Here is a 24,250-nt window from a genome sequence, read left to right as displayed (position 1 = left end):
TGGTAAACACATGAAAAGAAAGAAAGAATGACCGTTGAATAGAGAATGTGTGATATGATAAAGGCGTGAGAGCAAAGCTCTTGTCCTCAGGTAGAAATCTAAGGAAATTCTCCCTTCACAGGAGGGTTAGCAATTAACACAGGGAACGACCTGCTTAAGGGCCACATGGATGGTTCTTCTACGGCTCTTTATTTGTTCCGGTTTCGTCCTGGAAGAGCCAGGCTCAGGATTTTAGTATACTCAAACCACACCAGTGAAATGCACAAGGAAGATAGTCTACGTCTCCGTTTTTTCAGATGAGGAAATTGAAGTTCAGAGATCAAAATGACTGTTGCTGGTCTCAGAGCAGTTTTGTGACCTTTGAACTGTAGTGATGCTGTATGTTTTCTGTGTTTGACACTGAGGTGTGGCCTGTGAGTAGACAGTCTCACACTGAAAAACTAATCATTCCAAATCCTAAAACTGTTTCCACGGGTAATGCAGTGATCCTTCCTTCCTGAGGTAAAAACAGTGTTCTCAAACTAGAGATTTTGCCTCACAAAATACGTCATGACTAGGGTGAACTGAAGTATGAAAACACAACTTTTTATGCGTCAGCCTTTCAAGTTATCCGTGTCACTGAAGTGCAATTCTCCCTCAGTTGGTGATTCTCTTGTCTTTGGCCACAGCTCTTCCAACCTAGCTCCCCAGCAGCGTCTGGCTGCATGACTAACGCTGACCCATTTGCCCTGGACCAGCGTCTTCCTCACTGCCGGACGAGGCCTGTCACCGCTTCCCTGAAATGCAGGGTGGCTCAGTGACCTCTCAGGAACGCTCCTCCTTGGGGCCTAGGTGTGGCCTCACCATTGAGCCAAGTAAGTTTGAGAGAGTCCAGTAAACTCTTTGGGCTGAACCAGGCTGACTTCATTTTTTTGGCTTCAACCATTATCATCTAATTGTTAAGACACTTGGTCATTTTAAGGAAAAACTGACAGAATTTACTCAAAATGTTTGTGCAATGTAGCCTAGTTCCATGGCAACAGAAAGTATGAAAGAACAAAATGTTTAGTGGAAGAATCATGGCACATATGTGACTAAGAAAAGTCTCTATTTAAACCGCACCTCACATCAGCCAATGACCTGAAAAAAGTACCTAACGTGTTTTTGAGCCAGCTCTCTAACCCTCAGAACTTTTCAGTTGCTTATGGATGGACTATTTTGCGCAGCTCACTTTTTTCTTTCTTTTACAGAAGCTTTCTTTGCTTCTCAACACAGCAAGATGTTGTAAGAATGACTAGGGATTGATATATTTAACAAAGTCATCACTAAGTTTTACTTCTCAATCTATAACCTTCATAGAGAATGTACAATGTGTCTAATCACATTAAAGAAATGATAGAAAGGGAGATAAAAAGGTAATGATTAAGAGTTTAACAAATAATAAGAAGAAGACTAACACACACACGTATGCAGGGAGAAACAGCAATACGTAATCGCTAGACTGTACACACCCAGAGTTAGCGAGGATGCTGACGAATAAACACATGAAAACATTGTTTCTGAGGAAGTAAATGGATAAAATCTTTTTTTTTAATTGAGAAGATCTATTAAATTTTCTATCATGATTTTGCTTTTCCAAAATGCAGGTATAAAATCTGGATGTGGGTTTTACAACCAGGGCTACTTTTTGGTTGTTTTTTTTATTTTCATGGAAAATTTTAGACACATATGCAAATAGAAAAATGCATTTTCATGTACACATCACCAAACCACACTAATCGTTTTATTTTCTTGAAACACTCATCCTCTAGAAATGATCACAAGGCCTACTTTTCATACCTTTCAGAATTTAACTCAAATCACCTCATAGAGGCCTTTCATGAGCATTCTATTTAAAACTGTATCCCCAAAACACCCTTTACATTTTCCCTATTTCTCACCATAACATTTATTACGTTCTAACATATTATACTTTAAAAATATTATATTTCCTATCTGTTTGCAATACATTAAACTGTACGAAGGCAGGGATTATCCAATGTTTCCTTCCTTGGTGCACCCCATATCTAGACCAGTGCCTGACACGTAGAAGGGCTTACGAATGAATGAAGAATGAATGAATGGATATGTACTCATTCACTGGAGAGAGATCCACGATATGTTAAGTTTAAAGGAACAGAAAACCTACAACATCGTTTGAATCCTATGCCACGCTGAGGAGAAAGATGTAGACAGAGGCGGTAGCCCTCACCAAATATTCCTCCCTCCACACTCCACGTCTCCCAGCTTACTTGCAGTTAGGGCCAATAAATTGTTATTTGAAGTGGAGAATGACGCACTGAGGCCGTAAAAAGTCCACGTGAGGTTTTTACAGCCTCTTTTCACTGCTGTGGTGACTAAAGGGCCCTGTATTCCAGGGTGTGACCAGAGCACGGTGGAATCTCCAGTACCCTGGGCCCCTGCGCGACTGCACGGAGAAACCACCCTGCCAATCTGTGTAAGACATGCAGCACTGCCAAGAGGTAAACGTGTGCTGTGCTAAATCACTGAGACTTTGGGAGTTGTTTGTTATTGCAACATAATCTATAGGCTATCCAGATGAATACAAATACAAAAAATAGTATGAATTAAGCACTTACTATATGCCAGGAACTATTACCTTACGTATTATCTTATTAAACCCTCACAAACCCCTGTCAGCCAGTACTGTTACAACGAGGAAATCTGAGGCAGCATGAGGACAAATAACTGGTCCAAGGCCGCCAGCTAAATGAAAAAGCTGGAAACGGAACCCAGGCAGTTTGGAGTAAGAGCTATCAAGCTGTTAACAGTAGTTATCCCTTACAAAACAGAAACGACTCACAGACTTCGAGGACAGACTTGTAGCTGCCAAGAAGGAGAGGCGTGAGGGCGGGAAGAACTGGGAGTTTGGGATTAGCAGATGTAAACTATTAGATACAGGACAGAGAAACAACAAGGCCCTACTGTGTAGCACGGGGAACTATACTCAATATCCTGTGATAAACCGTGATGGAAAAGAATACAACAAAAAGAATGTCTATACGTGTATAACTGAGTGGCTGTGCTGTACAGCAGAGATTGGCACAACACTGTAAATCAACTATACTTCAATTAAAAAACAAACAAAAAACCCAGTAGCTGTTCCTGAGGGCAGGGTTATGGGGACTTACCACTCTTTGTTCTGCATTTCTGTAATGCTGCAAATTTTTAAATAATCATTCATTACCTCTGCAGTAAGCAGTAAACAGATGGATAAATTATGTTTCAGATACTTCAAGACTATGAATTCAGAGATGGAAGTCAAGGGACCACTGGAGCTTGGCATAATTAAGAAATGTCTAAAAATGGCCCTCTACCATCTATAGACATACCTGGTTTGATAGGTGAATTTCAGCAAATAAAGTGAACCATATTTCACAATAAAATTGGATTCATTTCCTAGGAGAAAAATACCGTTATATATTTTAACTTTTGGCAAGGAAGGAATTAATCAATTGGCCACGCCCACAGCAGGATGAACGTTGTAGTTCTGGGGATGTTGTGAAGGTTTTCCAGTACTGCCGCCCCTCAGTACCTGCGGGGCGTTGGCTCCAGCACCCCTTGTGGACACCAAAATCTGCAGATGCTCACGTCCCTTATATAAAACGGCATACTGTTTGCACATAAGCTACACACATCCTCCCCATATACTTAAAATGATCTCTAGATTACTTGTAATACCCAACACGATGCAAATGCGATGTAGATAGATGCCAGTGGGTGGCAAATTTAAGTTTTGCTTTTTGGAATTTTCTGGAATTTTTTTTTTAAGTTTTTGATCCACGGTGTTGGTTGAATCCATGGATGCAGAACCCGTAGATACAGAGGGTCAACTGTACTTAAGAGTGCTCTTTAAAAGAAAAGCAATAATAATAAAATAATTCCTTATAGTTAAACATGGCTTTATTAGGTGCATACTTTAAATGTTGTATTCAGCCATATTTAAACAAAATCTATATGGCACAATACGTGATAATCCAGGATACACACAGTTTTGCTGGCTGCCCAGGACCTGAATCCACATTTTGGGAATTAAACAACATATGACTTTGGGCAGGAGGAAACTGAAAAGCCAAAATACAGGTGGTCCCACACTCTGGGCAGCTAACTGGGTTCTCAGCTACATGGACTCTCTTGGCCTCCATCACTGTCTGAGCCTGGTTCTCACCAGCCTTCCCATCAATTCTGGAAACTGACAGCTCTTCCAGAATTGGTTTCTTTTGCCTGGAAGCAAGAACCTGACCGCTAACCAGGCAGTCGCTACTGACAGCCATGTAGTCTGAAGGCACAGTATTAGAGAAAATGAGCCACCTTTGAAGGATTCAAGATCAAGACCTAAATCTACAATATGATAACAAATGCCATAAAAGCACTTTACCAGACTTGAGATGCTTTCCATACCACCACATTTCTCCCAGGCTTGATCTTTTGCTTCCTCTCCAGGAATTTCTGTCACATCTGAGTATTCCCTGACTCGACACATAGAACACCTATGCTTAACTCCCATCTTTCATCTTTCATTTATAATATCCTAGTTTCAGAGAGGTGTCATTATGAAACATGATCTACTCAACAGTGAAAATGCTTTAAATTTGTGGTTGAATGTTACAGAAAACAAATCACTGAACTATTTTTTAGGTTAGGTTCAAACGTATAAAATAAACCACAAGCTCATCTATAAGAAAATGAAAATTACCTGCGTTTCATTTGCTGTATCTCATGGTTTTCATATGAGAAGCACATGAGACAATTTCTGAACGTGTTCAGAGAATTGTTACTTTAAGGTATGAACCACATTTCATCAAATCTTTGTAAGATGAACTATTAGTTTATTATATATCACTAAGAAAAAAAATGGCTGATTAAAAACTATAACATGTACTTTCTTACCACTTGGGACATTAACACTTAGTAAAAGAACCCTTTATACTTAACTAGACACGGATTGTTATATCTAGCTCTTGCGCACACATTGAGAGAAAAATATAGGTTTAGCTATTCTTAGAACTCCTGAGTCCAACATTCCTGACTCATTTCTCAATTTGATCACTGATATTCATGTTTTCCCACACGATATCATTACCTCTTCCATCAAGAATGCTGGTGATGCAGCATTTCTTATAAGAATCCGTAAAATGTTTTTCTAGTTCAAAATGGCACCATGGGGTGGGGGGAGGGCAAGCCGGGACGAAGTGAGAGAGCAGCAGTGACATATACACACCACCAAACGTGGAATAGATAGCTAGCGGGAAGCTGCTGCATAACACGGGGAGATCAACTCGATGAGTGCTGATGGTCTAGAGGGGTGGGATGGGAAGGGTGGTGGGCGGGGTTATGGGGAGGTATGTAGAAACAGTGGATTCATGTTGTTGTACAGCAGAAACTGGCACAACAGGATAAAGCAGTTATACTCCAATTAAAAAAAGAAATGGCAGCACAGAAGAACCCTGAACTTATCTCTCACAGACAACTGAATCTGCAGCTACACACAGAGCAATTTTGCCTTCGAAAGATATCCAGAAACTAGCTGAGCGACGCTTACATATCACGTGAACCGAAACACCCGCATCGAAATGGGTGGGTGAGACGCAATCTCACCCCAGACCTCACCTACAGGAGGTGACATAAAACCAGGAGAGACCTCACAACTCTCGGCTTCTCCCCGAGTTTGGACCCGACAGCTGGTGCCACAGACTGAGACATGGACCCCAAAACATCCAGCTCTGAAAGCCCACAGGGCTGGCACACATGAGACCCACAAGGCTACAGTGAACTAACTGAACAGACAGTTCTTAGACTGTGTGGATACTCTGCGGCTAACCCCGCCAGGGCCCAGCACAGAGGCCGCAGACTGAAATGCACCCAGTCTTTCCATGAAAGAGGTGAGGTGCTTACCTTACAAGCCTGAGGGACAGTCTTCTAACGTAAGTCACTTCTAGGGCCCGACGGCAGTGCTCTCCAGAAACCACAGAGGCTGCGGCTGCACCTCTCCGCGCTCCCTCTCCTCGCTGCAGGTCGCCGGTACCTCCCAGAAAGGCGCTCATGTACGTGGCTGGTGGCCCCTGCTGTTAGTGGCTGCTGCCCGGAAGATGCCACTCGATCTCCTGGTGGCCCGTGAGGCTTCGGCTCAAGGGTACCACAGGACTGTAACAGAGAGAGAACCAGTTCTTCACCAGCTATCCCTCCAGGGCCCAGAACACAGGCAGCAGGCTGAAATGCCCAGTCTTTCCAAGAGGGGTCTAGTAGCTTGTTAACAGCTGCGGCCTGAGGGGCTGGCTTGCACTCCTCTCCAGGGACCAGGGAGGCCAGTGGGGGCCATCTTCCTGCTCCCTCTCTGCCCCGCCCCAGACTCCTGGTGTCTCTGAGAAAGGAGCTTACACACACACACACACACACACACACACACACACACACACACACACACACGTCTGCCCCCTGGGGGGCGTGGCTGCTTCCAAGACACACCTCTTGTTAGCCTGGCACTGGTGACCCGCGGGACTTGTGTGCATGGTTTCAGTGGGATGACAGCAAATAAAGAAACAGTTTTAAACTGGCTGCCCCCCTAGGGCTCAGCGCAGAGGGAGCAGACAGATGCATCTCCTAGTCTTCCTCGGAAGGAGGTATATTTACATATTCTAAAAGGTGCTGCCTGAGGGTCTGACTTCCATTCAGTCTCTTCTAGGTGCTAACTGAGATCCTCCCCTTTGGGACTCTGACAAACCTTGGCACACCCTCAACTACTGGGAGCTTATAAGAACACAGAAGGCTGCTTGGGTAACCACAAAGGTTTAAGCGAAAAGCATGAGCTAGGGCAGGGGTGAATGATTAAGTTTCATCTCCTAAATGAGACCACTCCTTCAAGACTGAGAGAGGTGGCATTCAAGCCAACACAGAGAGTCAAGGAAAATGGAAACACACAGGAATACTTTCCAAATGAAAGAACAAGATAAAATCCCAGAAAAAGACCTTAATGAAATGCAGTTAAGTTCAGAATAATGTAATGTTGTAATGGTGGTGGGTTAATCACTTATAAACCTAGAAAATAACTGCAACTACTAGAACTTGTTAATGTGTACATGAGATAAAAAGATGTAAGTTGTGAAATCAAAACTATAAAATGTGGGTGGGGGTAAAATGTAGAGCTTTAGAATGTGTTCAAACTTAAGTTATTATCAACTTAAAATAGACTGTTACAAATATAAGATATTTCACATAAGCCTCATGATAACCACAAAGCAAAAACCTATAGTAAATACACAAAAGATAAAGAAAGAAATTTATGGTTACCACTGCAGAAAATCATCCAATCACAACAGAAGTGAGCAAGAGATGAACGGATCAAAGGAATTGCAAAACATCCAGAAAAAAAATCAATAAATGGCAATAAGTTCATGCCTATTGACAATTACTTTATATATAAATAGACTAAATTCTCCAATGGAAAGATACAGAGTGGCTGATGGATTAAAAAAAAAACAACCAAATATATGTTGTCTACAAGAGACTCAAATCAGCTTTAATAACACTCACACACAGAAATTGAAGATATGGGAAAAAATAGTCTATGCAAACAGAAACCAAAAGAAAGCTGTGGTAGCTATACTTATATCAGACAAAACAGACTTAAAGACAAAACTGTAATAGGAGATGAGAAGGTCTTTATATAATGATAAAGGGGTCAATTTAATAAGAGGATATAGCATTTGTAGATTTACATTCACCCAACATAGGAACACCTAAACATATAAAGAAAATATTAACAGACCTAAAGGGAGAAACAGACAGCAATACAATAATAATAGGGGACTTCAATACTCACTTTCATCAATGGATAGATCAACTAGACACAAAATCAATAAGGAAACATTGGAATTAAACAACACATTAGACCAGATAAACTTAACACACATTTATAGAACATTCCATCCAAAAGCAGCAGAATACACATTTTTATCAAGCACCCATAAAACATTCTCTGGGATAGATCATATGTTAGGTTACAAAACAAGTTTTAATAGATTCAAGACTGAAATCACACCAAGCATTTTTTCCAACCATGGTATAAAACTAGAAATCAATTGTAAGAAGAAAACTAGAAAATCCACAAATACATGCAGATTAAGCAACATGCTACCAAACAATCAATGGGCCAAAGAAGAAATAAAAAGAGAACTCAAAAAATATCTTGAGAAAAATGAAAATGGATATACAACACACAAAAATGTATGAGCTACAGCAAAAGCAGTTCTAAGAGAGAAGTTCATAGTGATAAATGCCTAGAGCAAGAAACAAGAATGATCTCAAATAAACAACCTAACTTTACATCTTAAGGAACTACAAAAAGAAGAACAAACTAAGCCTTTAGTTAGTAGAAGGAAGGAAATAATAAAGACCAGAGTGGAAATGAATGAAATAGAGAATAAAAAGATAACAGAAAAGATTGATGAAAGTAAGAGCTGGTTCTTTGAGAGGATAAACTAAATCAACAGCTTTAGCTAGATTAATGTAGAAAAAAAGGAAAGAGGGCTCAAATAAGGTTAGAAATGAAAGAGAAGAAATTATAATCGATACCACAGAAATACAAAGGGATTATAGGAGAACATGATGAAGAATTATATGCCAATAAATTGGACAACCTGGAAGAAATGGACAAATCCCTAGAAACATACACTCTATCAAGACTAAGTCATGAAGAAATGGAAAACCTGACTAGACTAATTACTAGTAAGGAGATTGAATCAATAATCAAAAATCTCCCAACAACAAAAGTCCAGGACCAAGATGGCTTCACTGGTGAATTTTTTCCAAATTCAATACTTTAATACCTATACTTCTCAAATGCTTCCAAAAAATTGAAGAAGAGGAAATGTTTCCAAATGAATTTTGCAAGGCCAGTATTACCCTGATACCAAAACCAGACAAAGGCATCACACACAAAAAAGAAAATTACAGGCTAATATCTTTGACAAACACAGTCACAAAAATCCTTAACAAAATATTAACAAACTGAATTCAACAATACATTAAAAGGCTCATACACCATGATCCAGTGGGATTCACTCCAGGGATGCAAGAATGGTTCAAAATCTACAAACCAATTAAGTTGATGCACCACATTAACAAAATTAAGGATAAGAATCATATGATCATCTCAGATGCAGAAAAAGCATTTAACAAAATTCAACATCCATTCTTGATAAAAACTCTCAACAAAGTGGGTATAGAGGGAACATACCTCAACATAATAAAGACCATATATAACTAGCCCACAGCTAATATATTCAATGATGAGAAAGCTTTTCCTCTAAGATCAGGAACAAAAGAAGGATGCCCACTCTCATCACTTTTACTTAACATAGTCCTGGGAGTCCTAGCCAGAGCAATTAGGCAAGAAAAATAAAGGGCACCCAAATCAGAAAGGAAGAAGTAAAACTGTCTCTATTTTCAAAGGACACCATATTATATATAGGAAACGCTAAAGTCTAAAGACTTCACATAGGGACTTCCCTAGTGGTGCAGTGGTTAAGAATCTGCCTGCCAATGCAGGGTACACGGGTTTGATCCCCGGTCTAGGAAGATCCAACATGGCGTGGAACAACTAAGCCTGTGTACCACAACTACTGAGCCCATGCACCACAACTACTGAAGCCCATGTGCCTAGAGCCCAGATTCCGCAACAAGAGAAGCCACTGCAGTGAGAAGTGTGTGCACCACAACAAAGAGTAGCCCCGGCTTGCCATGACTAAAGAAAGTCTGAACGCAGCAATGAAGACCCAATGCAGCCAAAAATAAATAAATAAATAAATAGAAATTAAAAACAAAAGCTTTAAAAAAAAAAATGAAGACTTCACAGACACACACACACATACACAAAACAACAGTTAGAACTAATAAATTCAGTAAAGTTCTGGATACAAAATCAATACATAAAAATCAGTTGTGTTTCTATACACTAGTAACAAACTATCAGGGCGACTTCCCTGGTGGTCCAGTAGTTAAGAATCCACCTTCCAATGCAGGGGATGCAGGTTTGATCCCTGGTCAGGGAACTAAGATCCCACCTGCCACAGGGCAACTAAGCCCATGTGCTGCAACTACTGAGGTCTTGCACCACAACTAGAGAGAGAAGCCCATGTCCCGCGAGGAAGAGCCCGCATGCTGCAACGAAGATCCCACGTGCCACAACAAAGACTTGATGCAGCCAAAAATAAAATAAATAAAATAAATATTAAAAAGAAAAGACAGTTATTAAAAAAACTATCAGAGACAGAAACTTAAGAAACAGTCTTATTGCATCAAAAGAACAAAATACCTACAAATACACATATCCAAGGAGGTGAAAGACCTGTACACTGAAAACTATAAGACACAGATGAAAGAAATTGAAGAAGTCACAAATAAATGGAAAGATATTCTGGGTTAATGGATTGGAATAATTAATATTGTTAAAATGTTCATAGTACCCAAAGCAATCTACAGATTAAATGCAATCCCTATCAAAATTTCAATGGCATTTTTCACAGACATAGAACAAATAATTCTAAAATCTGACCCTGAATAGCTAAAGCAATCCTGAGAAAGAAGAACAAAGTTTCAGGCATCACACTTCCTGATTTCAAACTATATTACAAAGCTACAGTATCAAAATAGTATGATATTGGCATCGAAAACAGACACATAGATCAATGGAACAGAACAGAAAACCCAGAAATAAACCCACAATGTATGATAAATTAATTTACAACAAAAAAGCAAGGATATACAATGGGGAAAGGGTCGTCTCATCAAGAAAAGGTGTTGGAAAAGAGACAACTACGTGCAAAAGAACGAAACAGGGCCCCTATCTTACACCCTACGCAAAAATAAACTCAAAATGGATTAAATACTAGAACATAAGACCTGAAACCATAAAATTCCTAGAAGTAAGCATATGGGGTGAGCTCCCTGACATCAGCCTTGGCAGTGATTTTTTTGGATTTGATACCAAAGGCAAAAATCAGCAAGTGGGACTGCATCAAACTAAAAAGATTCTTTACAGCAAAGGAAACCATAAACAAAATGAAAAGGCAACCTAACAAATGGGAGAAAATATTTGCAAACTATATATCTGACAAGAGGTTAATATCAAAAATATATAAAGAACTCATACAGTTCAATAGCAATTCCCCACAAAACACACACAAAAAACTCCAAAAACAAAAACCCAACTTGATTAAAAGATGAGAAGCAGAATAGACAGTTTCCAGTGTACACATATGTAAGGCCAACAGGTGTATGAAAAAGTGCTCAGTTGTCACCAATCGTTAGGGAAATGCAAATCAAAACCATAATGAGATATCACCTCACACCTGTTAGAATGGCATTATCAAAAAGAGAAAACAACTGTTGGAAAGGATTTGGAGAAAGGGGAACACTTGTGCACTGCTGGTGAGAATGTAAATTGGTGCAGCCACTATGGAAAACAGTCTGGAGGTTCCTCAAAAAAATTAAAAATAGAACTGTCATATGATCTAGCAATTCCACTCTGGGTATTTATCTGAAGGAAACAAAATCATTATTTTATATATCAAAAGATATATGCACCCCCCGCCCATGTGCAGAGCAATGTTATTGACAGTCGCCAAGACACGGAAACAACCTGTGCATCCACTGACAGATGATTGGATAAAGAAGTTTAGGTATACACACACAGAGACACACACACGATGGACTATTACTAAGCAATTTAAAAAAAAGGAAATCTTGCCATTTGTGACAACATGGATGGACCTTGAAAACATTATGCTAAGTGAAATAAGTTAGAGAAAAACAAATACTATATACTCATTTATATGTAGAATCTAAACAAAACAAAAAACCAGTTCATACGTACAAAGAACAAATTGCTGGTTGCCAGGGTGGGGGGTAAAATGAGGGGAAGGTGGTCAGAAGGTACAAACTTCCACTTATAAGATAAATAGGGCCCAGGGTGATACATGGTGACTCCAGTTCACAGTACTGTATTATACATCTGAAAGTTGCTAAGAGAATAAACCCTCAAAGTTCTCATCACAAGAAAATAATCTGTAACGATGCGTGGTGATGGCTGTGAACCACACTTACTGGGGTGAGCATTTCCCAGTATACACATACCCCAAATCACGATGTTGTAGACCTAACACAATGTCACAAGCCAGTTATATCTCTACGGAAAAAAGAATCCCACTGAGGTAACATTTAAACAAAGACGGGCTGAAATGTGTTGAACGTGCGGGGAAAGACAGCTCAGGGGGTTTTACTGTGCAGATCACGATTAACCTGTCTTTGAAAGGATACGTTAAAAAATCAACACAGAAAACGAAAACAGACGCTAAAGAGAGACCCCCCTCCGAGGGCCGGGAGCAGCGCGTGCCGAGCGCAGAGGGCGCGGGTGCCCCCCGGCGGCCGCGCGCCAGCGGCTGCCTCAGGCCGACGCCCCGGAGCGCGCGCGGGAAGCGCTCCTCGTCCGCCCGGCGCCGGGCCCGACCGAGCGCAAGGCCGCGCGCGTGCTGCGGGGGGTGGCGTTTCCGCTCTCCCGGGTGTGCGGGGGTGACACCGGGACGGGCGCCGGGGCCGGAGCTCTGAGGGCACGGCCGCCAGCAGCGGAGCCGCCTGCAACCGTCTCCCAGGTGGGCAGGAGTAGCCTCTGTGCAAGCCTGCGGGTGGGTGCGTTCCTCCCACAGCATCGAGGGCCGTTCCAGCACAGCCCCCCGTGCGGCGCGAGGCCACGAAGGGGCGCTCCCCGCCTCGCAGCCCGTCCCCGCCGGGGCCCGGGGCCGGGCTGAGGGGGAGCCGGGGCGCCCAGCCCGAGCGGCCCTGCGCGCGCCGAGGCCTCGGGCAGCGCCGGCAGCCCCGCGCCCCACCCCGCGCCAGCCGCCTCCGGGAGGCGCGCCGGGATGCGACTCCGAGAGCCGGGGGCGGCGCGCCCAGGGCGCGCGCCCAGCCGCCGCCCGCAGGGCCCCGCTCGCTCCCGGCCGGAGCCGCTTCCCGTCCCACCCGCACGCCGAGGCCCTGCGCGCGGCCGGGGAGGGCGGCTCGGGCCCCCGCACGCCGGCCCCGCCCCCGAGCCTGGCCCCGCCCCGCCTCGGGTCCTGCCCCGCCCCCGAGCCTGACCCCGCCTCGCCCCCGAGCCTGGCTCCGCCCCCCCGAGTCCCGCCGTCGCCTTGGCTGCCCGCGCGCGCCCCTGCGTCAGCGGGCGGGGGCGGGGCAGGGCGGGCTGGAGGCGTCGGCGCTGCCACGTCGGGGCCGCGGCTCGCGCAGCGGCGGCCGCCGGGAGGCCGCGGCGCGCGCGGCGGAGGTGGGGCTGGCGCTGAAGCCGGATCCCGACCCGGATCCAGCGCCGTGCGCCCGCGCGGCCGAGAGTCCGCCGGGCCTGGAGAGGAGCGCCGGCGGCGGGCCTCCGCGGGTGAGGGCCCGGGCCGGGGGGCGGGCGGGCGAGGGTCTGCTCGGGAGCCGGGCGCGTCCCTCGGCGGTCGGGGCGCGGGGTCCCTCGCGGAGGCGGCGGGCCTGCGGCGCGGGGGGCTGGGGCGGCCGCTCTCGGCCTCTGCCGCCGTCGGCCCCGCGGAGGGCGCGCACGGCCCGGCCGCCCCCCGCGCCTGTGCTGCCCGCGCCGCCCGGCCGGCCCGGCGGGTCCCGCTGCGGCAGAGACGGGCCCCCCGCCTGGCGCGGAGCCGAAGGGCGACGGCGGGACTCGGGGGGCGGGGAGCGAAGCCCGGAGGGCCCTCGGCCTCCGGAGCCGGGCTGGCGGGCGCGCTCCCGGGCGGCGCGGGCACCGCCGGCCTCCTCGGGGCGCGAGCTGGGCGCCGGGGGCCGTCCCCGTGCCTGCGGGCCGTCGGCGGTGGCTCCCGGGGCCGCGCCTGAGCGCGCCGCGCTCCTGGGGAGGCCGGGGGCCCGTGACCCGCCGGGGGTGTTGCCGCCCTCGACCGACGTGCGACCGCGTGGTTGAACACAGAGAGCCAGGCCTGCGAGGACCGCCACGAGCGAAGCGTCCCTCAGATGCCAGACTCAGTGGAACGACTGTAGACATGGTGGTGAGATGCGTGTGGACAAACCCCGAAGCCCGAAACGGCGCGAGGGCCCCTTCCGGCCTCACCCGTGTGCTGGAGTCACCCAGTAAGGCCCCGGGGGCCCTCGAGATACGTAAAGGCGGTTTAGGTTTGACCTTAGGCGATGCTTCGCTTAACTTGCACATCCGCTTGGGAAGCTGTCACCCGCGCAGCTGTCACCTGTTGCTCCCGGCTGCGCGTGTCCAGCAGCCCTGCCCGCGTGCGCCCTAGGGCGCTCCAGACGCTGGAGACCCGCTGACGTTGGGGCCAGAGGACGGTCCACCAGCGGAAAACCTGATGCGAGCTCCGTGAAGATGAATTTGCTGTATGGTTTTTGTGATATCACTTGTAGCAGTTTGGGAACCTTCTTGATTTTCTGAAATGTGACCTCCAGATAAGTCTTACACCATTCGTTATTCATTCACCAGGCATGTCCTGGGCCAAGGTTAGGCATATATGGGCCTTTAAATGCATGCTGACTTGGTAGTTAAACAGAAAAGTACTTGAGAAATGCTTAAGAAGGGTTAGGGTTTACTTTTTAAAATTAATCTGAAATCTTCAAAATAAGACCCCACTGAGGGAATTTCCCGGCGGTCCCAGTGGTTAAGACTCGGTGCTTTCACTGCTGTAGGCCCAGGTTCGATCGTGGTCGGGGAACTAAGATCCCACAAGCAGCGAGGCCAAAAAAAAAAAAAAAAAAAAAGACCCCAATGATAATGGTGAGATTCAGCTTCAAACAAACTGCGGTTCTGTTTGCTCGAATTTCCTAGTTCTGTGGTACCTGCGGGCACTTTAAGATGGTGAAAATTATTTCTTTTGTAAACCAAATAAATTTACCTGTGTTGCTCTTTTCTGAAATCTTTTGAAATTTAGCATCAAATCACATCTTACTTTAACTTGCCCAGCGTATTATTTGGGCACCAGCAGAATTTTAGTGTATGGGGACAGAGTCATATAAAAGAAGGTAACCTTAAGTATGGCTCTGTTTTGTAAAATAGCTCATATAAACATTGTTATTTTTTTAAAAGATTTTTTTTTGATGTGGACCATTTTTAAAGTCTTTATTGAATTTGTTACAGTATTGCTTCTGTTTTATATTTTGGTTTTTTGGCCGAGAGGCATGTGGGATCTGAGCTCCCTGAGCAGGGATCAAGTCCGCAGGCCTGCGATGGAAGGCTAGAAGGCGAGGCTCCCCCGCTGGCCCGCCAGAGGTCCCGTGGTAGTAAGTTTTGATTGCCATAAGAATATGGATTCTTCTCTCTATCCAGAATGCTTTAAGTATTTTAACTAGCATGAAATTCTTATTTTCCAAGTATAGGTTTTATGTGCTGCTTTGACTAGATTTTAAACGCGTGCACAGTAGAGAATTCACCTTCACTAGTGCCTCTTCAGTAGTGCAGAGTAGAGTCTGGAGTCATGCAGGAATGGTTGTATAACTTGTGGTAACCCATGAAAAATGGAAATGCAGGGCTCTTCTGTTTGAAAATTATTAAGAATTTTGACGGGGGCAGCAGAGAATTAAAGCAAGTGCAGGGCCCTGTGCAGCTGCACAGCCCAGGGCCCTTGAAGCTGGCCCTGCTGCCTAATGAAAATCCTCACTGTTCCTTACTGGCTCTGTTATCTTGAGCAAGTTACTGTGTGCCTGCTTTCTGGTCTGATACATCTTTCATTGTATTTTCATTTGTATATAAAGTACTCAATAAATATCAGCCAGTATCCTTTATTTTTATGATCATTCATGGAATAAGTCCATGGGTTAAAGAAAAGCACAGGAAAACACTAGTATTTACTGTTTGAAATTCTTTAGTTAAAGGCTTCATAATCCTACTTCTTCAGTGTACCTCTCCCCCCTCAGAAATTATTAACCCTATTTTGCGGGTGCTCTAGGCACATTTCATTGTAAACTCGGGCAGCTTTATAGGAAAAAGAAATATAGTTAACTTTAAATTATCTTCATATCCATCCAGATTTCCTTCTGAGCGTTCTGTAAGCGTCACCGTATGTCAGACAGCATGGACACCAGCATGTTTAAGTGGTGTGCTGCCCTGAGGAGCTTACGTTTTTAATCCTTTCTGACTTCTGCACTTAATGTACACATTTTACTTTATGGATAAATATTTAGCCTATCTGCACACCTTAGAAACAATGTTGTTACCCATCTTTCAGATTAGAGTACACCCAAAAGCCTCCGGGGGCCCAGTTATCAAGGACAAATACTAAAGTGCGTGCGCTGAAATGAATCTACAAAAAAATTTGTTTCAGACAGACCATAAGCCTGTTAAGTTTTATGAATGATTGTTCTAATCATCACAATTTCCTTCCTGTTCTCAGATCCAGGCATAGTGTGTACAGCATAACACGATCTGAGTCCTTTTTGAGGGAAAGAAAACAAACCTCTCGGTATTCTGCACAATAACTATTGAAGTTTTCTTTTCTTTCCAAGAATACTAACTTTCAGTTTAACACAAACATAATAGGTAACCTTTGTGTGGCTCCGTACCCAGCACAGTGTGCCCGACTCAGAAGTTAACTTAAAGGTGAAAAAAGTTAACATGAATGTATAAGAATCACTTTTAAATGAGTTGCTACCCAGAGTATCAGTATATCTTGTTGAGCACCTGCAGCGTGCCAGGCACTGTCAGGTGCTTGCATACAGTAATTCATTTCTTCCTTCCAGCAATTTCATCTCCATTTCACAAATGAGGAGACAGATTCTCAGTTTCACTTCCTTAGCCGTGATCACACAGTTGACATTTGAACACCAGGTCTGACTCCAGAGCTCATGCTCTTTCCATGCCTACGTTTCAGTCTCGGCGTTGCTAATTTTGTGCCCTTTGGGCAAGTTACTTGTCTGCGCCTGCATTTCCTCATCTGTTAAAATGGAGATGGAAATCATCCCTACCCTGAAGGGTGGTTATAGCAAGCGAACTAGTGATGTGTAAAGTTCTTTGAACAATGCCTGGCACCTAAGTGCTGAACAAATGGTAACTTACTACACCACAGCACCTTCCCACAGCCTCTGCTATACTGCAGCGTATGGTTACATCCTGTTAATCGACCTTTAAGGAAAAGTTAAGAATAGTTGCCGTTAAGCATATTATGGCTTATGAAATAGGGAACATTTGGGAGTTGGGTTATTGGGAAAATTGTTCTGTTATTAAGTGGACTTTAGTTTTTCCCGTATTGCTCTCTTGTTTTACGGTAGTACGTTATGCATATATATCTTTAAATTGTTTGTTTCAAAGAACTAGAGGCAGGTATCAAATAGAATACAGTTGACCCTTAACACAGGTCTGAACTGCAAGCATCCACTTATGTACGGCTTGTTTTCAATAGTAAATATTACAGGACTACACATTCCAAGGTTGGTTAAATCCACAGATGTGGAGCTGCAGACACAGAGGGCCGACTGTAGGTTATTCGTGATTTTCCTGCTGAGCATTTTTGACTTCGTGGAGGATTGGCTCCCTACACCCGTGTTGTTCAAGGGTCAACTCTGGTTTCTTTAACTGGGGGTGGGGTCAGAAATGAAAGTTCACGGCTGCCTTACAGGCTGCTAATAAGAATTTAGAAAGACTTTCCTCCAGCAGCGCTGTTCCACAGAAGTGTGTCTCCCCTGCACCACCCATTTTTATGCTTCATGTTTTTCATTCTTTCTATCGTTATATCTTTTATTTAGTCTCAGTTTTCTTTAGACCACATCTAGTAAGAACCTGACCATTTTGAATGTTCAACAAAAGAGAGGAAAATACCATAATTGATCATTTTTCAATAGCATGAAAAACACTACTGTTCTTAAGCTGCTTACATGCAGCTGAGAACCTTACAGATTTTTAGAAAACTGCTGTGAAAGCAAAATCTAATAGATACTCTTAGTGTGAATCTATCACAGCTGAGACCAGATAGTCCAGTGAATGCAGAGAATCTTCGGTTCATGGTTCCTATTTTTCAAAAGTCACATGCCCACTAAAGTCTTCTTTAGTGTCAGATAAAACTGACAAATTATTCCTTAGTCCAATAATAAAATCCAATAATATCAAAAAAAAAAAAAAGTGAATTCCTGAAAAGTCAGCTATATTCACAGTGCTACTAGTGTAGCACTGACCCATAGGAAAAAATGTTTTAAAAGTCCTGTAAGAAAATGGAGTTTTAAAGTGTAAAACTTCTAAATTTAGTCACTTGTTTACTATCTGAAAATTTGTGAGTTTTCTGAATTACTCTAGCTGTGGCATTTGATGTTAGATTCAGGATAGGCTAAAATAAAATATCTTGCATACCTGTTAAAGAATTTTTCTAACTGCATTCATTTTTATTAAGAAGTTGACATTCTTGCCAATCAACAATTTTCTATTAAGTAAAATGCCTTAACATTTAAAATTTTATTTTAGACCTTACAGCAAATATGAAGCCTGATGAAACGCCTATGTTTGACCCAAGTCTACTCAAAGAAGTGGACTGGAGTCAGAATACAGCTACATTTTCTCCAGCCATTTCCCCAACCCATCCTGGAGAAGGTTTGGTTTTGAGGCCTCTTTGTACTGCTGATTTAAATAGAGGTACGGACTCATCTTACAACTCCTGGTTAGACTTATAGTTAGCATTCTGTTTTCTCCACAAACATGATGACGATGCCAGTAATTTTTAAAAATACTATTTGACTTTTATATTTTGTGTGCTTAAATTTTAAAGTGACTGAGAACTCAATTCCAATGTGTATAGACCAGATATTACTGTATTACAGTGCGGTATTACAGTATTTCAGATAACTTAAGTACAACAGTGCTTCTTCCTAATTCAGCAGCCGAAAGGGGAAGATTACAAAGGTGAGTCAACAATCACCCGCGCTCTGCCTGTAGAACTTACAGAAGTTTTAATATAACCGGAATGCGGGTAATTGTTGACTCACCCTCGTATCTTGTATGATGACACATAAGGAAGAATCTTCTCCAAGAAGCTGGGTGGGGAATGAGAATGTAGATAATTTGCCTTGGATAAGCTGCAAAAGGTTTTGTCTACATGTGTTCCTTTTTTTAACAAATAAATTCTCCAAAATGATTTCCTTAAATTTCACTCCTCAAAAATCAACTTTTTGCAGTTTTCTTTTTGGTAGGAAATCTTAAGGAACTATTGGGTGTATAGAAGTTAAGATTCTCAACGTTCTATGCTGTTCACTTTAACATAACATTAATGAGAGTACATTGAAAACTGTAGTCTCAACGATATAAAATTTATATTTTATTTTACAAATAGTATATTTGGTCATAATCAGAATCTTGCATTTTTAAGTAAAACCAAAGCACATATTTGGGAAAATTTGGCATCCCTTGCATTGACTCTAATGCAAATTACACTGAAAACTCTACATGCTGGTTCTGTAAGTACTGAGTACTAAGGTCAGCACTATTCCAAAAATCTTACACAGGCAAAAACACTGCTAAAACCTATTATTATTTGTTTTACGTAGTGACTATAGAAAAGTATTGGGTTTCAGTTTAATTTTTTAAAACAATTTTAAAATGGTTCATTACAAGTACATGAAATTTTGAGAAAATAATTGCCCACCAGTTTGACACATTTCTTCTTTTGATGTATATTTCATTTGCTCTTCTCATGACCTGAAATCTCTTTTTCAAAACTAGGTTTTTTTAAAGTACTAGGTCAGCTGACAGAGACTGGAGTTGTCAGCCCGGAACAATTTATGAGTAAGTCCTACAGCCTTTTTCCTGAAGGAAAAGAAATAAAGAGAAACAAGATTTTATTTTTGTTTAGAGCTCTGTTCAGTGTCTACTTGTGTTTTTGTTCAAATAGCTAGAAATTATTCAAATAAAAAAATTAGCTGTTTTCTTATTTAAATGTTTGATGTGGCTAAACTGTTCCAGAATCCAAATGTAGCAGCTACCATGTTTTACAAAATACCTGGCTACTTTTAGATAATTACTGTAGTATAGAACCTGAGTGGCAGCTCTAGAGATTGTTTTTTATTGTAGTATTTTCTTTTCATGTGGTTAGGTTCTTCCACAGAAATTTCATCACCTAATCAAAAATATTAAGAAAATATGTTCTAAATTTATTTTTTGGTTCATTTATATTGAATTTTAAGGTTAGCAGGTATCTTTTAGTTCATCCTACCCCTTTTTTTAATACATATGAGAGGATGGGAATCTAGAGAGGTCAAATGACTTAGCCAAGATCACAGGTAGTTATTGCTAAGGAAAGAACTACAACCATCCTGACTCCATCCAATGCTCGTAACACTGTCTTCCTAGTTTCTTCATTTCCTTCAATAGATAGTGATTTTGTACTCTATATGACCCTCCTGAGATAAAGATTATTTTCTGATTCTCATTGTTTGTTTTCCTTCATTGAATTTATTCCTTCCCACTCCAGAACAATTATTAGAACAAGACTTTGGAAATAAACAGTATGTTGGGACTGTTAGCCTCAGTTTTTATTCCGGAATTCTTCTTTGCAGTCATATTGGATTAAATAAGAAATCATGTTATTTCATTAATATAAGTACTAAAAGTCAATTTGAGGGGAAGGTATTTATTCCATTTTTGCTCCTATTTGCTATGTGGCTTTGGGGAAATTACTGGGAAATGGAGACTTTTTTTTATCTACTTTACAAGGTGCTTTCAAAGCAAACAAAAACGATGGTTCTGTATCTATAAAACAGGTCATGTAATCATTACACACTTGAGAATACAAAGGGAAAACTGAAAACGACTTTGTCAAGTTATTTAAAACCAAAAGACTAAAAATTACAGAATAGAGACATAAACAGTCACTTGTTAAAATTTGCAGTTTTGTTCTGTGTGAATATCTGTTGAGTGAAAAGGTTAAAGGAATCGATTTAAAGTAACTCATAATGAAGATATGAAAGTTTTCATTTACTAGTCACAGAAATGGCAACATGTACAATTTGTATTATAAGTGCTGTTCATCTCAAATAGCTATATTAGTCATACTTTATTTTGCTAGCAGATTCTTCTTAAATGTATGGACTGTGTTCCAGTTGATACTGATTGCTCATATTTCAACTAGTTGGTCATTTTTAATAATTGATGTTTTCTTTAGAAACAAAGTTGTAAATTACTGTGATAAAATAGCTTTAAATATTCAATAATGAAGTCAGCTAATTCCGGTGTTTTTCTGGCACCTAATAAAAGTTTAATGTGTACCACATAACACCGTTTTCTGATTTCCACAGAATCTTTTGAGCACATGAAGAAATCTGGGGATTATTATGTTACGGTTGTGGAAGATGTCACTTTAGGACAGATAGTTGCTACAGCAACTCTGATAATAGAACATAAATTCATCCATTCCTGTGCTAAGGTATGTGCTCACGTTCATGCTTAAGAGTAAAGTGGGTTATGTGTTTTCTAGCAAAAACAACTTTGAGTTTCCATTTGACACGTCTGTTCTCCCACTGCTTTTTACTGTAAAATGAGAGAGCTAGATACTGTCTGGAATAAAGTTTTGCTTCTTAGAACCCACTTAGTTACAGTCATTTTCCCACTGTCTTCTGAGAGTTATGAGGAAGAAAATGTGTTAACAGTGTGAACTGTTTGCTAAAAATTGTTCTGTACGGTGTTAGAACTGGTATAGACAGAGAGAAATCAAGTCAGCATGGTGGAATTTGGCAGTAATGTTTGGAATCTCTAATGCTAATTTTTTTCAGAAAGAATACTTTGAATATACTACATTAACACAAATTCCCCTTCATTTTCCCAGTGCTAACAGTGCAGAATAACACATTCTGTTCTAATTATGACACTAATAGTGCCTGTAGACTTCCTTCACTCCTTGTGACGTGAAATAGTAAAGAAAACAAAACCTAGGTAATCCAATGAGAGTATGATAGAAACCCTTGGAATTATTTTCTGAGGTATGAATTTTGATGTGGTTTCTGTACTAGAAATTAATAAATTGTATTTGGATATCTGAAATAAATTGCCATTAAGCAAGGAGTAGGATGATGGATGTAGTACATTCATGACAAGATTACATTTTGGTGATGTGGATTCTGAGATTTGCTTTAACATAATGGGGTGGGAAGGTTTAGGGTGTAGACAGAACAGAATTAGGACACACACTGATTTGTTGTGTTATTTCCTCTATAATAATGTTTAAAAATTTTGCATTTTGCAAAGTTCAGGTTTACAAAACATTTGTTTCTCAATGAATTCTTATCGTTTGTTGATTTAACTAAAACAAAACCACATGCTTAGTCCTTTGAACACTGAATATTTTCAGAGAGGAAGAGTGGAAGACGTTGTTGTTAGTGATGAATGCAGAGGGAAGCAGCTTGGCAAACTGTGAGTAGACTAACAAGGTGACCCTGGGTAAATCCACACCCTTTGTGTTTCAGTTTACAGCTTCTTGCCCAGATACTTGTTAAAAAATGTTTTCCTTTTTGAAGTTTTTTAAGCATCATTAATTATGAACCCATTCTCACTCCATAACTTAGACTGAACTTAATGAAGAAATAAGGTATTTTTAATTTTTACCAGAAAGTTTGGAAATTGGAAGTGTACTGTTAAAACAGCAACACCTTAAAGTTATTAATTTGTAATAGCAGTACTCTTATAATAATAGTAGGAAACAGAAATTTTTGGTGAGTCAAGTAATTTGTCTGTTTCTCTGTCATATTTAAAAAGGAAATGTTCTCAGTTGTCTGAGTTTTAGAACCATATACTGAAATAGCCTTCACAGTAGAATCCTCTATACCAGCAGTCCCCAACCTTTTGGCACCAGTTTCATGGAAGACAACTTTTCCGTGGGGGGGGGATGGTTCCTAAAAGCACGGACCAGTACCAGTCCGTGGCCCAGGGCTTGGGCACCCCTGCTGTATACGTGTATCTAAATCTTTTAAAGTAAGTTTCATAGGTTTATTGTCTCTTTATAAAATAGAACTTGCTTTTGAATATCTCTTCTGAGTTTTAAGGAATTCACTCTGTAAATACGAAGCACCTGCTATGTGTCAGATACTATTCAAGGTATACATCAGTGACAAAACAAATTTCTAGTATTTCTAGTCCACGTAACTTAGTCATGCCTTTTATAATTGTGTAACTGCCTTCAGAATGATAAGATTTTTCAATCTATGCAACATGAGAAAACCCTTCAGGTAAATTTTTGTAGGTCTTTCCTAGTTTTTTGTTTTTTGGTTTTTTTCTTTAAGGCAGTTAGAATCACATTCTTACACTGGGTTTGGATTCTTTGAGGATTTGTCAAATATAAAAGTACAGGTATAAAGTATGCGTTTTTGCTTTGTTTCCACTTCATACTCATTAGACCAGTCCAGAGCTGAGCTGACGCATTCTTTCACAAGTATTTAAGTAGCTTTAAACATGATAAAGAACAAGCAATCATCTGCCCACTTCCTGCTGGCTGTTCCTAAATAGTTTGAATACGTTTAGAGAAAAAGATTAACTTTGGCCATATTCTGTAAAAGGTTGCCAGTCTTTGGTGTTAACTTTAAAACCTGTTTTTAAAGAGGACATAGGGTGAGTTTAGGGTAATATGTGTTCTATGTATTAATGCACTAGAGATTGCTAGATAAAGTATATTTGAAACAAAATCAAATGCCTTGGGTGATTTAAATGTTTACTTATCATTTGAATATTTAAATGAATATAGTGGGAAAGGCCAGGATCTAAACCTGTTTGTAATATAAACTTGAAGTTTTATGTAATATTCACTCACATTGTTACTAAAATCCACTTTTATTAACAAATGCTCTATTCCTCCCCCTCCTTTTTTTTAAATTTCAGGTTATTATCAACCCTTACTTTGCTAAGCAAGAAACTGAACTGTTATAAGATTACCCTTGAATGTCTACCACAAAACGTTGGTTTCTATAAAAAGTTTGGATATGCAGTATCTGAAGAAAACTACATGTGTCGGAGGTTTCTAAAGTAAAACCTTTTAAGAAAGACATCTGTCAAAGGAGCTGATGCAACAAGACTATACTCTCTTCCTAGAGTTAAAACATTTTGTTGCTGCAACCCAGTGACCTCCATAAATACTGGACTGAAAAAAATTATAATAGAAGTATAATGACATTTAGAAGATTACTTTTGGGCTGGTGGGACATGGTGAGTTTAGATTACAAATGAAATTATTAAGGGGATGATTTTTAA

The 24,250-nt window shown here is 41.5% G+C and overlaps 2 protein-coding genes across 5 annotated transcripts in view; both read left to right on the top strand.

Annotated features, from left to right (window-relative positions):
- Positions 1-14,002, top strand: part of LOC130844733 (basic proline-rich protein-like) — a 23,062-nt gene extending 9,060 nt beyond the window's left edge. Inside the window, exons 2-5 of the mRNA XM_057720814.1 lie at positions 738-854; positions 5,979-6,153; positions 12,395-12,696; positions 12,741-14,002. Of these exons, the coding sequence (XP_057576797.1) occupies positions 738-854; positions 5,979-6,153; positions 12,395-12,696; positions 12,741-14,002 (1,856 nt within the window). The remainder of the gene's footprint in view (positions 1-737; positions 855-5,978; positions 6,154-12,394; positions 12,697-12,740) is intronic.
- Positions 12,579-24,250, top strand: GNPNAT1 (glucosamine-phosphate N-acetyltransferase 1). 4 transcript variants are annotated; one of them, XM_057723935.1, is made up of 7 exons: positions 13,339-13,462; positions 14,009-14,169; positions 18,491-18,658; positions 19,742-19,804; positions 21,313-21,440; positions 22,362-22,423; positions 23,882-24,250. In XM_057723935.1, the coding sequence occupies exons 2-7, from the start codon at positions 14,082-14,084 to the stop codon at positions 24,027-24,029; spliced, it is 657 nt and encodes a 218-aa protein (XP_057579918.1). In that variant the 5' UTR covers positions 13,339-13,462; positions 14,009-14,081; the 3' UTR covers positions 24,030-24,250. The 4 variants fall into 4 exon arrangements, with proteins under 4 accessions (XP_057579919.1, XP_057579921.1, XP_057579918.1 ...); XM_057723936.1 differs by lacking the exons at positions 13,339-13,462; positions 14,009-14,169 and adding an exon at positions 12,579-12,686; XM_057723938.1 differs by lacking the exon at positions 14,009-14,169 and having other exon boundaries at positions 13,306-13,462.

Source organism: Hippopotamus amphibius, chromosome 2 (genome assembly GCF_030028045.1).
Source record: "Hippopotamus amphibius kiboko isolate mHipAmp2 chromosome 2, mHipAmp2.hap2, whole genome shotgun sequence".
In the NCBI taxonomy this organism is placed as follows: domain Eukaryota; kingdom Metazoa; phylum Chordata; class Mammalia; order Artiodactyla; family Hippopotamidae; genus Hippopotamus; species Hippopotamus amphibius.
This window is presented reverse-complemented; position numbering and strand designations above follow the sequence as displayed.